This window comes from Pituophis catenifer, unplaced genomic scaffold (assembly GCF_029215685.1).
Source record: "Pituophis catenifer annectens isolate HBS135680 unplaced genomic scaffold, rPitCat1.0.hap2 SCAF_8, whole genome shotgun sequence".
Taxonomy (NCBI): Eukaryota; Metazoa; Chordata; class Lepidosauria; order Squamata; family Colubridae; genus Pituophis; species Pituophis catenifer.
In genome coordinates this window covers 16,241,705-16,255,700 of record NW_027256888.1, presented here as the reverse complement: position 1 = coordinate 16,255,700, position 13,996 = coordinate 16,241,705, and the positions used below count along the sequence as shown (strand labels likewise).

Sequence of the window (13,996 nt, the reverse complement as noted above, 5' to 3'; positions counted from 1 at the left end):
TTGGCGTAGAAAGAACATTCTTTGTTGTGCTTTTTTGATGATGTTTTTGATGTTAGGTGTCCATTTTAAGTCTTGAGATATAATAGAACCTAGAAACTTGAAGGACTCTAATGTTGATACTGTGTTATATATATAGTCAATTATCATTCAGAGGAAAATTGGTGGTAGATAAGGGTCAACAGAATTCCAGAGGGATGGGATTTAGTATGTTTGTGGGAATGTAATGATTCCAGGCTGATGACTCACTTAATTCTGCCCATTCTGTAAAAGCTTATAGACTCTTCAGGAATAAATTGTGATATAGGTAGGGAAGAAATAAAGTGACAATAACTCCCATTACAGTTTCAAAAGATAACTGTATAATGCATTGAGGTTGCATGTGAATAACCATGTTTAAGAGAGTGCCATAAACTTGTAGCTGGAAAAATAATTGTTTGTTGAAATAAATTGAATTTTTTCTACTGGTATTTAATTTCTTGCTGGATATGAAAATTGTGTGGATGTCAACTGAATATTAAAAATGTGGGAAATGGAAACAGCATGGGATTATTTAAATTTTATTCAAATTGATAATAATGTTGGAAATTCTAGCTTAAAAATCTGTTAGTTTAAAAATATATACTAATGTTCCAAATGGTGGCTCACATGGTAATAGGGACAAGAAAAGAGCCTCCCTCGATTGCCTACTGGCATTCAGGCGTCCTGCGGGTAAAAGATACCCCCACCCCCCAAATCCTTTCACAGAGGCAGCCAGCCACCTCGGTGATCTCTGGCTAACATGTGCCATACGCTAAAAAAGAAATGTTCCAAACAGTGTGAGTTATAAATTAAAATTTTTTGGATTACGGTAATTCTGAATAGGAATTCCTTCTCTACCTATAGAAAAAACAGTATAGATATTTGGAGCTTTTGGTTTAAAGCAGTATGATGTGGCTTTGCACATGTTAAATAAACTGTTCTTTCTCTACTGTTAACATTTGTCCACAATGAAAGACAGTTTTTTATTGCATCCTCAGGCTGCACAGTGATATTTTTGACATACTGTATGTAAATATTTCAGAACTTTCTGGTCTAATAAAAGAGTAATAATAAATCTGCTAAGGTATGGTCATTCAGAGATTTCCTAGAGATTTTGTTTTTTATATACCAAGCAATTAAATTTTCCCATATCCATATCTAGGGATAGGACCACGTCTAAAGTGTAATTACAACATTTAATCTACAATAAACATCTTTTAGTAACACAAATTGAGAAAAAAATATTTATTCTGCTGACAGATTGGTAGGGCTAACATTGATAAAACTTTCCACGTTGAAACAATATTGCATAGTAAAGCAAACTTGTTGAAAATATTATATTTGTGACAGAATATATTGTGAAGTTTAAAATGTTAAATCTTATGTATTTTAAGAACAAAATGTTTCCTTATAGATTAGAAAAAAGAATAAAATATTTGTAATTATTGCAAAGTGTTTATTTTACTAAGGAACTGTGTAGAAATTGAGAATTATATTTCCATGGTATCTCTTTTCTATAGCCATATAATGTTTTAATCATTTTTTAACTTCCTATCCTCCAATATTCAATATTGTATAGAATTATATATTTAGAACACCTACATTCAAAGTCAGTATAAAATAAAAACTTCTGTAACACTGCAGCATTTAAACTGTATAATTTATCTTGTGTATTATAAAGTCTTTCACAGTAATGATGTTTGCAAGAGACTTTAAGCAAGCAAAGACCCTTGATTTCAATTTATCAAACTGTCCTTAAATCAAACTAACAAATATCCTATATTTGATTATAGTCACAGACTTCAAATAAACATTTGTGTGATATTACTTTTAATATATTTATATTAAGCTTTCTTTTTGTATTTAAAGCTGTCTTTTGGGGAGATATTGCCTTAGATGTTGAAGACTTAAAAATCTTTCAGATTGACAGGACAATTGATCTTACACAACATTCAGAGGGAAAAAATGGACATAATACTGGTAAGCTATAAACATTTTTTATTCATTGATACATTCAGAATTTTGTATATATTACACTGTTTTCTAATGTGTATTTCTAACATATTATGGTTGTGAATAATTCTAAGTTTGCAAATAAATATATGTTATTCGTTCAGTTAATTAATAAATGTAGACATTTAGTTAAGCCGCTTATGAAACAGAGATGCCTGTTACTTGGGAGAAAGACTACTGTTCTATTACATATAATATAAAAATGCAGTGCAGCGACATCATGCTGTACCACAAAGGTACCTATGGCTGTGAAAACTGAATTACTAACATGAAAATAACCTGATCACCTGAGCAACAATCCAGGATAAATAATTGAGAATATCGTGGGCTGTCAGAAGAACAAATGATTCAATAGTTAATGAAGCAAAATCAGATTGATTATTGGAAGATGTAATTATTGGAAGATGCAGAATAGTTTTGGCCTTCTGACCAATAATATAATAAGACTTTTATACAATTTTTAATAGAGCCTGAAAATAAATTTATAAAATATAAGGATTGGATCTTCCAGCTGTGTGAGTCTATGATCCTGGATGAGATGAATTTTTTGAACCATTTACAGTCAGGTTTCAGGCCAAAATGTAGGATGGAAATGGTATTTCCATTTACACTGCCCCAGATGAAGCTATGCTTAATCTGAGGGTTCTCCTGGACTCAAGACTGCTGCTTCAAAAGCATGTGGAGTCATTGTTAGGAGGGTTTTTCCTCAATTTGTGTTGAGGGCCAGTTATGCCCTTTCTTGGATCAAGAAAGTGATTGATGCCCTGGTCATTTCCTGGATGGACTACTGCAGTGCAGTATATATCAGACTATCCTTGAAGAGTATCTGGAAGCTGCAACTGGTGCAGTATGGTGCAGTTCCTAGACTTGTGCATGTAATACCTCTGTAATACCTCTGCTGAACTGTATTGGGTGCCAGTTTGCTTCTGGATCCTATTCAAGGTGTTGGTTATTACATTTAAAGTCTTTCATGGCATGGGACCAGCTACTCGTGGAATCATCTCATCCCAATTACTTTGTCCCATCCACCCAATCAGGCAGGGAGGCTATGTTGTGGAAAGAGTTTTGATCAGCGGGATCCAGGAAGAGAGTCTTCTCTACTTCTGCCCCTTATACTTTAAAACATCCAGAGATGAGGTAGACCGCCACGCTTCTAGCCTTCCAGAAGAGCATCAATACCAGGTTCTGTCAGTTAATACGGTAGTCTGAGTGATAAGCAACTCTGTGGTAATGGGGTGACTTAAGGGCACTCACCTGCCTCTTAATTTTTAACATCTTCATCTTTACCTCAATTTCTAAACTGTATTTATATACTTTTGTATGTTTTTACTGTAAACCACCCAGGATCACTTAAATCAGATGGGCAGTGTAGACATTTGATAAATAAATAACTAAAATATGGTGAGTAGATATTTTTATACTGCCTTATCATCACTTAATTTTTCTTAAGATTACCTGTTGTTTTAATTAATTGCCTATCTGAGCTCATTTACAGTCTGATTTAAAATATAAAGAGATGCCATCTTCTGTATCAATGAATATTTAGCTTTGCACCATTTCAGTCTAATTTTGCTGATATTATCGTGAGGTAAGGGAAATAATTATATTTGTTTAGTTTGCATTTCTGCTTTTCATTCAAAGCCATCTTAAAATTATTATATAGTCAATCTGCTATCTTTAGATTAAATTTCCTTCATGTTTTGCACAGGAAATACGTGTGATCACCTCCAGATAAAATATAATGTTTTTCTTTAAGTTACATATCTGACAAATACTGTATGTCATGAGCCTAAATACCAAGGAAAAAGCTTAGAATTTGTATTAATTATTTTAATTCTAAAAAGAAAAAAAACATTTTTCATAAATGAAAACAAGATGGCATAGCAATATAATACAATTTGCAATTAATATAATATTATTTAAATTGCATCCTTGTATCAACTTCCTTGAAGAAAGACCATTTCACTTAAAACATTACTTCCTAAATGAAACATTACTTTGAAAGATTGTTGCGTCACTGGGCAGTAAATGTTTGCATTCTGGGAAGTTGACAAAATAGCTCAAAGAGTAGGAATGTCTTAACATGTTACCTCATTCTTCTAAAATCTAAGAGAAAAATTCAAAGCATTTTTCTCAAGGCTTGCTACAGCTATGTGACAGTGGAAGGCATGAGGTAAATTACTCAGCAATGACACAACACATTTGCCTTATATGGCGCTGTGCATTTTGTTGTAACCCTTTAAACACGTAATTTAGAAGATTACATGAAGAATAAATGTTGAAAAAAACCTGAGGAATTACTGAAATAGCTAACCTATGTTTCATTGATTTCAGTGGTTCTCACTTTTGAATGGGCATGTAAATGAACAGTCTTTTTATGCGTTTCTTAGGCTACAAGTGTAGTGACTAAACATTCACGCATAATCTTTTTACTAATGGTGTTTCCTTAATCATACAGTGTTAACAAAATTAACCTTCTTAGTTGCTTATATTATTAACTTGTTCAGTATTACTGTCACAAACATCACAGTAGATAAGCAAGCAGAATACAGTATTTCTTGGTAGCCTACAAATGGGATAAATTGTCTCTGTCTCTGTAAGTAGCTTTCAAAGCACCTCATTCAAATTGTGGCACTGGAATTTATATTGTTACGTGATTTATTACACCTGAAAATAGTTCAGATGTGAATAGTTTCAAAGGCATGTCAATCAAATAAACTGCCTTACATTCTTTAAAAAGGTTTTAAGTCAGTGGATTTGCATAGCTGTAGAGAATATACAGAGTGAAAAGGAGGGGTCCTTGGTGCTGTCTAAGCTTGCTTGTTTTCTTGCAGTCGTTTTCATTACCCAAACTATGTAACATCATCAGTGCTAGTCAAGTAAGAAGGTATCCTAGAGGTCTTCTAGTCCAACCCCCTGCCCAAGCAGGAGACCCTATATCATTCTGGACAAATGATTGTCCAATCTCTTCTTAAAAACCTCCGGTGCTGGAGAACTCGCAACTTCTGAATCACTAATTAATTGCTCTCGCTATCAGGAATTTTTTCTTTAGTTCTAGGTTGGATCTTTCTTTGATAAGTTTCCATCTTGGCTTTTCTTTGTGACAGCCCCTCAAATATGATCAAGCACATAGACTGCATTTTTAAAATAAATCCATCATTTATCATTCATAATCAAAATCACTATAGTAGGGAGGAAGATGTTATAATAATTCAATAATGTTAACATTTAAAATATTCCATACTTTTCCTCTACTTTTTGTAAATGCGTTTGCTAAATGTATGCATGCAATTTTTCATTTACTTTTACTTTTCTTTTAAAAGGTGGCTTTGAAGGACGTGAGGTGTCAAAAAAAAACAATGTTCTCTATCAGCTTATAGACAGGATAAGAAGAATTGAGTCAGGTATGGGCAAGCTGCTTAAATTTGGTTCATCGTTGCATGCAATATAAGACATTCCATACCTTTCTTGGTCCAATCTCTGAGTATCCATGAGAGTAAGTAGATAAGCTAATTGTGAATGCCAATAATGAAAGATTTTAGAGATATTCTAAATCCAGTTTATGCAAGTGTCTAATATATGTGTATCAGTGGTGGGTTGCTCCTGATTCGCACCGGTTCTATAGAACCGGTAGTAAAACCGGCGGGAAGCTCCACCCACCGACCCTGACATCATCAGAATGCTTATGCGCATGAGCGAGGCGCATGCACGCGACCCCGTTTCAAACCGGGGTAAGTAGAACCCACCCCTGACGTGTATGCTATCTGTGATCAAATTAAATTGAAATTTTAAAAAACTATAATACATCCATATTCTAAACATCTCAGTTGCTATTAAGTAGAGGTAGAGTATGTTTTGCGGTATATTTTTATCATAGCATTAAGAGACCTGTTTTGCTCCCAGGTATTTTACCTAATCGATTTTTTCTCCTTATTTTGCCAACCCTAATGTTCATCAATTTTAACATAGTTTTCGTTACAAATAACACTGATTTTTGACTTAATTTTTCCTAAATGTATTCTAACATTTATGTATGCTTCTCTTGAAAGTTGATGCATTGTAGTTGACTATATTTATACTGCTGTTCATGCCATTCATAAGTTTAGATTTTGCCTTTTGCAATAGCTTATTTAAATAAGTCCATAGTGGATGTATTTGATAAACCTTATTTTTTTTTAAATTTGATTTATATGCCACCCTTCTCCGGGGACTCAGGGGGGCTTACAATGCGTTAAGCAATAGCCTTCATACTTTTGTATATTTATACAAAGTCAGCTTATTGCCTCCACAAACTGGGTCCTCAATTTACCTACCTTAGAAAGGATAAATAATAAACATGCTATGGAATTTGTCCTGAGTCCAATTTGTCCAGTTTCTATAAAAGTTTCTTCTGCATATCAGCTTTAATTCAGTTCAATAAAGAAATATAATTCAAAACAATGCGAAGTGTTTCTTGGCTTGGGAACTTCACATACATTTGAACTACAAAACCTTTTAGAGTAGCTTTTTAAAAATATCATTTTCATTTATCTTGCTTCACATTAAACATCTGAAAAGAAATTCTGCATACGAATAAAATAACTATTAGAGTTTTAGAGATATTCACTACAAAAATTATTATTCTTTAACTAAAAAAATAACTTCCTAGGTAAAGAAATATTGGTATGATTCATTGGCACATTATTTAAATAAGTGTTAAGGAAAAAAGCAGGAGGAGGAGATATTTACAGTACCAAGAGTGAATCAGCATAGCAGGGCTGACAGGAGGACAGAAATATTCTAAATACTGAGTTTATGATAAATAGTTCCTTAGCATTGAGCCATAGTCATTAATGTTCCTATATATTTCTTAAATCATATATATTCAACATAATGCAAAGCTTGACTGTATATGAGAGGAAAAAAGTTCATTTATCTGAAGAAAATATTAGCACAATATTATGAATGGTATTTTACAACATAAATGTCATTGCAGGTTTTGAACAAAATAATAAAACAAAGGGAAGACCAACTTTAACATTCTCAGGGAACAATGAGAGAAAAAGATTTTCCCGGGCAGCTACATCGCGCACAGAAAGAATATGGCCAGGAGGTGTTATTCCATATGTCATAGCAGGAAATTTCACTGGTAAGGCAGACCAAGGCACATATTTATCAGACCCATGAACTAAGCCTTCCCAAATAGAAAAATATATATTTAGCAATTCAACTGGAGATGTCTTGAAGACAATTCCTTCTTTTATAATTTTATTCTATTATATGAAATGGCAATTATTCTTAATGTATTTAATAATACCAAATTTTAAATTATTTGCATATTCTGGAATCTGAACGATACAGTTGTATTTCTATGCATTATGACCCACCCTAAATTATATAATAAGTAATAGTAGTTATTATAAAGCTATGGAAAAGTGGTCATCAACAAATTTAACCAACTTTGCTTTTAGAGTAATGTAACATTTTATATTTTCTATTGGTATTAAATCAGTTTTTTCCCCGGACTTAACTTCCCAGATGTTATTGCATTATAAACTAATATTCTTGCCTGCTGTTGTTGCTGACTGATTGAATAATGGTTACAGTAATTCAACAACTTCTAGCAAAAGTTGGAAAATGCTGGTGTTAATATTGGGATGCCAAATCTTCTCCTTTATTTATTTAAGCAACATTATTATGCAATCCATTAACTAATAATGAATACATGTGCATTTCAAGGTTCTAATTCTAATTCTATAAATGGGATATACACATCGACAAAGGATGCACACTGTCTTTAGCAATACAGTAGCAGAGAATGCAGCTTGTAGTGTGGTGTGATTAAAATGGGTAACTTAATCTGTAATCTTTTTTTAACTTACTAACAACCGTCAAATAAATTCTTCAATTCACTAAAGACAGGATGGGCAGCAAAAGGTTCTATGGGCCTAACTTTTCATGACCAAGGTATCTGTCTATCTGTGTCTGTCTATATGTCTATATCTATACCTATATCATCTATATTTATTTATTTATTTATTATTTATTTATTTATTATTTGTATTTCTATGCCACCCACTCTCCGAGGACTCTGGGCGGCTTACACCAAAGACAGTATATTAAATAGCATATTGCCCCCAACAATCTAGGTCCTCATTTTACCCACCTCGGAAGGATGGAAGGCTGAGTCAACTTTGAGCCGGTGAGATTTGATCCGCTGATCTGCTGAACTAGCAGTCAGTTGAAGTAGCTGCAGTATTGCACTCTAACCACTGCGCCACCTCGGCTCTTCAATTTATAACTATCTGTATACACACATATATACATATAAACACACCTTATAAAGCCAACAAAAAAGATGTAATAAATATGAATAAAGGTAGAATAGAATAGAATAGAGTAGAGTAGAGTAGAGTAGAGTAGAGTAGAGTAGAGTAGAACAGAACAGAACAGAACAGAACAGAACAGAACAGAACAGAACAGAACAGAACAGAACAGAACAGAACAGAACAGAACTGGAAGGGACCTTGGAGGTCTTCTAGTCCAACCCCCTGCTCAAGCAGGAGAACCTATACCACTTCAGACAAGTGACCGTCCAGTCTCTTCTTAATAATCTTTGTACTTTGATACTGTCCAGGAGAATTGATGAATATTATTAAAAATGATATAGGTTTCGTTGGATAGGCAAATGCAAGTGTGTCTGTGTGTGTGTTTGTGTGTGTTAGAAGAAGAAGAGATAGGGTTTAAAAAGGGTGTTGAATGAATATGTGTGGAATATAGAAGGGAATGTCCATGTGAAAGAAGTACTACATTGAAATAATTTGGTTGTATAGTGAGAACAAATGAGGATTAACTCATGAAACAAATATAAGAAAGGGTTGAGAGAAAAAGGAAGGGTGAAAAAAGTAAAGTTGATGAGGTCCTCAAAATGAGGGAGGTGAGAAATCTAAAGAACAGATAAGTATGGTATTTGAAGCTTTGTATGGATCACAGAGGCAAGGACTCTGTAAGGGTAAATGGCATGGAGAGCTATAATGAATGATGTTGATGTAAAAACATCATCAGATTTAACTATAATTCCTTTTCTTATCTCAAGTCTTAATTGGTTTACTCCTTTTTTGCTCCTTATATAACATTGCATACTCCGAAAGAGAATAGTGTGAAGAGAACGTATGCAAGTGTGTATGTGCACAAACAGTTTTTCCTTAGGGATGACAGTAAACATATCAATCACTGAATAATCGTTTATTCAAAAGCAACCCAATTGCCTTCCACTGTGTTGCCCATTATTTAATTAAATTATTTCCCATTTTGTGCATAGTTTAATGCTCTGGCATTTGCAACAATATGCTGTTTATTATCTTGCATATGCATAAAAGAACATTATTTCCATGTTATTAACAGCTGTTGGACAAATGGCATAGCAGTAAAAATGAACTGTATTTCATGCACCAATGATAATTCACTAAGACAAACTAATTAAGCATGTTGTTGTACAAGGTTTGGCTGATGGCTATGTGTCCAGCTTGATGGCCACAAGTTTTGTGACATGTCAGTCTGACAGTTGATATATTTCTTTCTAACCATGGGTAATTAAAAGTCCTTAGGTTAACATGTTTAACATATGCAATTTGTTTATGTATTTCTGCAGAGTAAATCTTTTTCTGGAAAAAGATTCTTGCTTTGTAAGATTTCACCAGTTGCTACCCAGCTCTTCCAACCTACTTTCAAAATTCTGTTATCTTTAAAACCTTCCTCCTCTCATTTGTTTCAAAATTGAAAATTTAACTTTACTATTATTGGGGTGATATGTTTTATTTTGTTTCTGAAATTTTTGATTTTGTTACAAATTTTGATTTCAGGAAGCCAACGAGCAATGTTCAAGCAAGCAATGCGACACTGGGAAAAATATACCTGCGTTACATTCATTGAACGAAGTGATGAAGAAAGCTACATAGTGTTTACATACCGGCCTTGTGGGTAGGTTGATATAAAAGATATGGATTCTAATGAATTGTGAGCCACACTAAGGCATCAGGAATTCTGGGAGTTGAAGTCCACAGGTTGTAAAAGGGCCACATTTGCCCACCCCTGCACTAGGGAAACCAGACCAAAAAAAATCAACTCCATAGAAGACTGGAACTACATTGTGTAGTTATACACATTGTGTGGTTGTGTAGAGGCTATGATCAGAGAAACTTCCAAGTCACAAAACCAACAGCTTATATATTTGTGTCAGGTTGTGGAATGCAAAAAAGATATGGATAAGATTTATGTTCTAACTATGTTTTCGCTTTGATGTACTGTTATTGTTAATATTCAGATCTGTTTTAAGCATTATTATATATTTGTATAACGATGAGAGCACCAGCAACTTCTGAATTCCTGTCAGCTTCCCAACTGCACAGCCTTGTGGGAAGCTGACAGTGAGCATCAGAAATCCTTCCTTCCTTCCTTCCTTCCTTCCTTCCTTCCTTCCTTCTGAATAAAGAGGAAAAAATATATAAAAAAGAGAAAAACAATTAAATTACAAAAAGAAAAATTATATATATATAAGGGCTTCTCAGGCATAGATAACTTATCTGATGGTGAATGGGGAGGCTGAGTTATGTGTGTGAATTTTCAACATAACAGTTTCAATTTAATATAAACCATATTCCACTGTATATATGTGTATATACTGTTTTTGTATACAGTACAATGTATTAAATTTTTACACAGAACATAAAAATTAATACAAATTAATAAAAAGAAAAGGGGTTCAAAGAAAGAAAGAAGATAAGATGAAAAGTGAAAGAAAGAATAAAAAGAAATACAAAAAGCTTCCATTTCCTTTTGAGCAAATATAATTACTAAATTATCTCTTACTCTATGATTACAAAAAGAAAAGCTCACTTTTTTCTATTATCCAATTTTTCTAATTATTAAGGGCATAAGTTATAAGTGCTTTTTTTTTCATTTCATAGAAAAGGTCTGTCAGGGGCTTCCACTCAGCCATGAATGTAGATACTGTTTTTTTCTCTGATCAAAGAAATTAATTTAGTGATTTTTGCAAGTTTCATCATTTTCACTAACCATTCTTCCATTGTGGGTAGTGTCAAATCTTCCCAAATTGTATCCTTTTATTATAATCAAGCATGGATTGTTGTCAAATAACTTTTGCAAATTGTAATCTGAAAGGCCTTGAAAGGAGGGTTACCTGAGTATTCAATCTACTGTTCTGTAGAGAACTGAAATGCTCAGGCAGGGAGCAGATGGAAATAGCGGGACAGACAGATGGGAAGAAGAGATTATATGTACTAAGGACTTAGAATGATTAACTTAAAAATGATTTTCCCAAAATGTGATGCTTATTAAAATGTTTCTATTGTGATTTTATTTAGTGTGACCTACATGTCCTAAACAAACAGTGGATTTCTGAAATAGGTCAAAAGCTTCTAATTTTCAGAGTGTTTAATTCTCATATGTAAAGTAGCATACAACCTACATTATACAGTGAACTCTGTTTCAATAGTTTTATGGCGGTAGCCAGTGGTGGGATTCAAGTAATTTAACAACTGGTTCTCTGCCCTAATGACCGGCTGAATAGGCGTGTCTGGGTGGTCATGTGTCTGGGTGGGCGCGGCCAATTTGACATCAGTCACGTTGAGGGGCATCTGGTCTTGCCCAGCCTCTCCTCACCATGTCTGGCCATACCTCACCCCTCTTGTCCCAGCCACTCCTTGTCACGCCCAGATACTAGCCCTGCTGCCCAGCTGGGCAGGCAGCTGGGTGGCCGGATGAGCAGCCAGACAGCAAGGCAAGGAGTGGCTGGGAGAGGAAGGGCAAGGTGGGACCAGGCGTGGGGAGGCATGGTATTCAGCCAGTTTGCCGAACTGCACAAAAATTTAGCTACCGGTTCTACTGAACCCGTGTGAACTGGCTGAATCTCACCACTGGCTGTAGTCCCAAGCCTATAGTCTAATAACAAACTCAGTTTCTTAATATGGATTATTATGGAAGCAAAATATATCATCTTTACACAAGAGGAAGGTTTACCAGACTTGGAAGCATTTGCAGAAAAAACAAAAATAGAACATTTTGAAAGAGAACACGATAATCTAAGTAGAATCCTCAGAGATCTTCAATATCTCTCATTGCGATATTCTGTTCTAAATCCTACATGTTAGTATAATTTCCAGTCTGAAGAACTCTTGAAAATGTTTATGACATATACAGTATATATGCCTGGATATTTGCTTTCATCCTTTAATTTTATTGTTGAAGAGCTTCAGATCAAAAGACAATAGGCAACGTGAACTTGGAATGTACACATCAGCATTACCACTGCAGTTGTCTTCTATCCCTTAAAAATATTGAAAGTTATTTAAAAAGCACTCATCGGGAGCTGTGAAAAGGCAATAGCGAATAAGGAATATAAATGTCAACTTCATATGAGGTTGCAGTTTTGACCTAGAATATCACAGTACATTTTATTCAATTTTACTTGACTTCTCTGTGGTAAATAAAAGCTTCTGTGTCATTAGCCAAAATTGTGTAGGATTTTATGACTTTTTAAGAGATTAAAAGTGACACACGATATTTATGTTTACTACTTTCTTCCTGCCCCCCCCAGCTCCACTTCTTGAAGAGGAATTTCAACTCTGAAAGGATTCATGTTTCTTATTTCAAAACCATTAGAATCTTCCACCTATGACAGGGACAGTTGATTTGAAAAGTAACTACCAGCACCCAGTCATATATCTTTAACATGTGAGCTAGTGTTTTTTGGGGGGCATATACTGTTTTAGTTACAGGATCAGGTTGCAATTGATCGTATGTTGTTCATTTCGTTTTCATTTATATTTACTTATTTCTAGTATATACAACATATGAAAGCACCTGGATACATGCATCTAAGAAAATATATATTATAATCTACCATATTTATATAATATATTTATATTTATTTGTATCTAGTATATATAATATGCATATTATGTAATAAATATATTTAATAAAACAGTTTATTAAAACAAATCCTACAATAAAATGTGAAATAAAAAAACTAAATAAAGATCTCAGCTCCTTCTTGGAAGTGTACATTCAAATGATTTCACTTCTTTTCTTACTCTAAATTACAGATGCTGCTCCTATGTAGGCCGAAGAGGCAATGGTCCTCAAGCAATCTCTATTGGGAAGAATTGTGATAAGTTTGGAATTGTTGTTCATGAATTGGGACATGTAATAGGATTTTGGCATGAGCACACAAGACCAGACAGAGATGATCATGTCACCATCATCAGAGAGAACATTCAACCAGGTGAGACAATTCTAGGATGGTATCCCAGATATTTTAGGCTAATGTCATAGATTAAAGCTGCCATCAGGATTGAGCTTTTGAGAATTGTAATTCTGCAACATCTAGAACAGGGGTGTCAAACTCAATTTCATTGAGGACCACATTAGGGCTATGGTTGACCAGGTGGGTGTGGCCAACTCGGTGGGCGTGGCCGGCTTGACACCACTCCCCAAACTGCTGGCATGTTTCCTCTACACACTGTGTAGACCAGGCTGAAGCTACGTTGGCCTGATCTTTCCTCTTTTGGGTAGACCAGGATGGCCCCGCAGGCCAGATCTGACCAGATTGTGGGCTGGATGCGGCCTGCAGGCCTTTGGCCCCCCTGATCTAGAAGGTACCTGATGTGCCATGTGAGAATGGAGCATCTAATTATTGGTCTAATATTTTGGTAACTAAAAATTTGTCTGTTAATTTTTGTAAGACATTGCTTTGGATATAAGCACTAAATCTTGTAGATTAATCTTTTAATTCTCCTAATGAAATGGGTATTGTTTTAATTGACTCCCAACTTCCTTACTTGCTTCACTTCATATAAATGGTTGTTTAGTTCAGAAGTCCCCAACCCCTGGTCCTTGGACCAGTACCGGTCGCAGCATGCCAGAAACTGGTCCGCACAAACAAGCAAAGCCTCATTCACAGGATGCA

The 13,996-nt window shown here is 34.6% G+C and overlaps 1 protein-coding gene across 1 annotated transcript in view; it reads left to right on the top strand.

The window, feature by feature from the left end:
- TLL1 (tolloid like 1) overlaps window positions 1-13,996 on the top strand; it is a 127,754-nt gene that overhangs the window by 73,385 nt on the left and 40,373 nt on the right. The window contains exons 2-6 of the mRNA XM_070948151.1: window positions 1,888-1,998; window positions 5,355-5,435; window positions 7,007-7,159; window positions 9,873-9,990; window positions 13,134-13,312. Coding sequence (XP_070804252.1) covers window positions 1,888-1,998; window positions 5,355-5,435; window positions 7,007-7,159; window positions 9,873-9,990; window positions 13,134-13,312 — 642 coding nt within the window. The remainder of the gene's footprint in view (window positions 1-1,887; window positions 1,999-5,354; window positions 5,436-7,006; window positions 7,160-9,872; window positions 9,991-13,133; window positions 13,313-13,996) is intronic.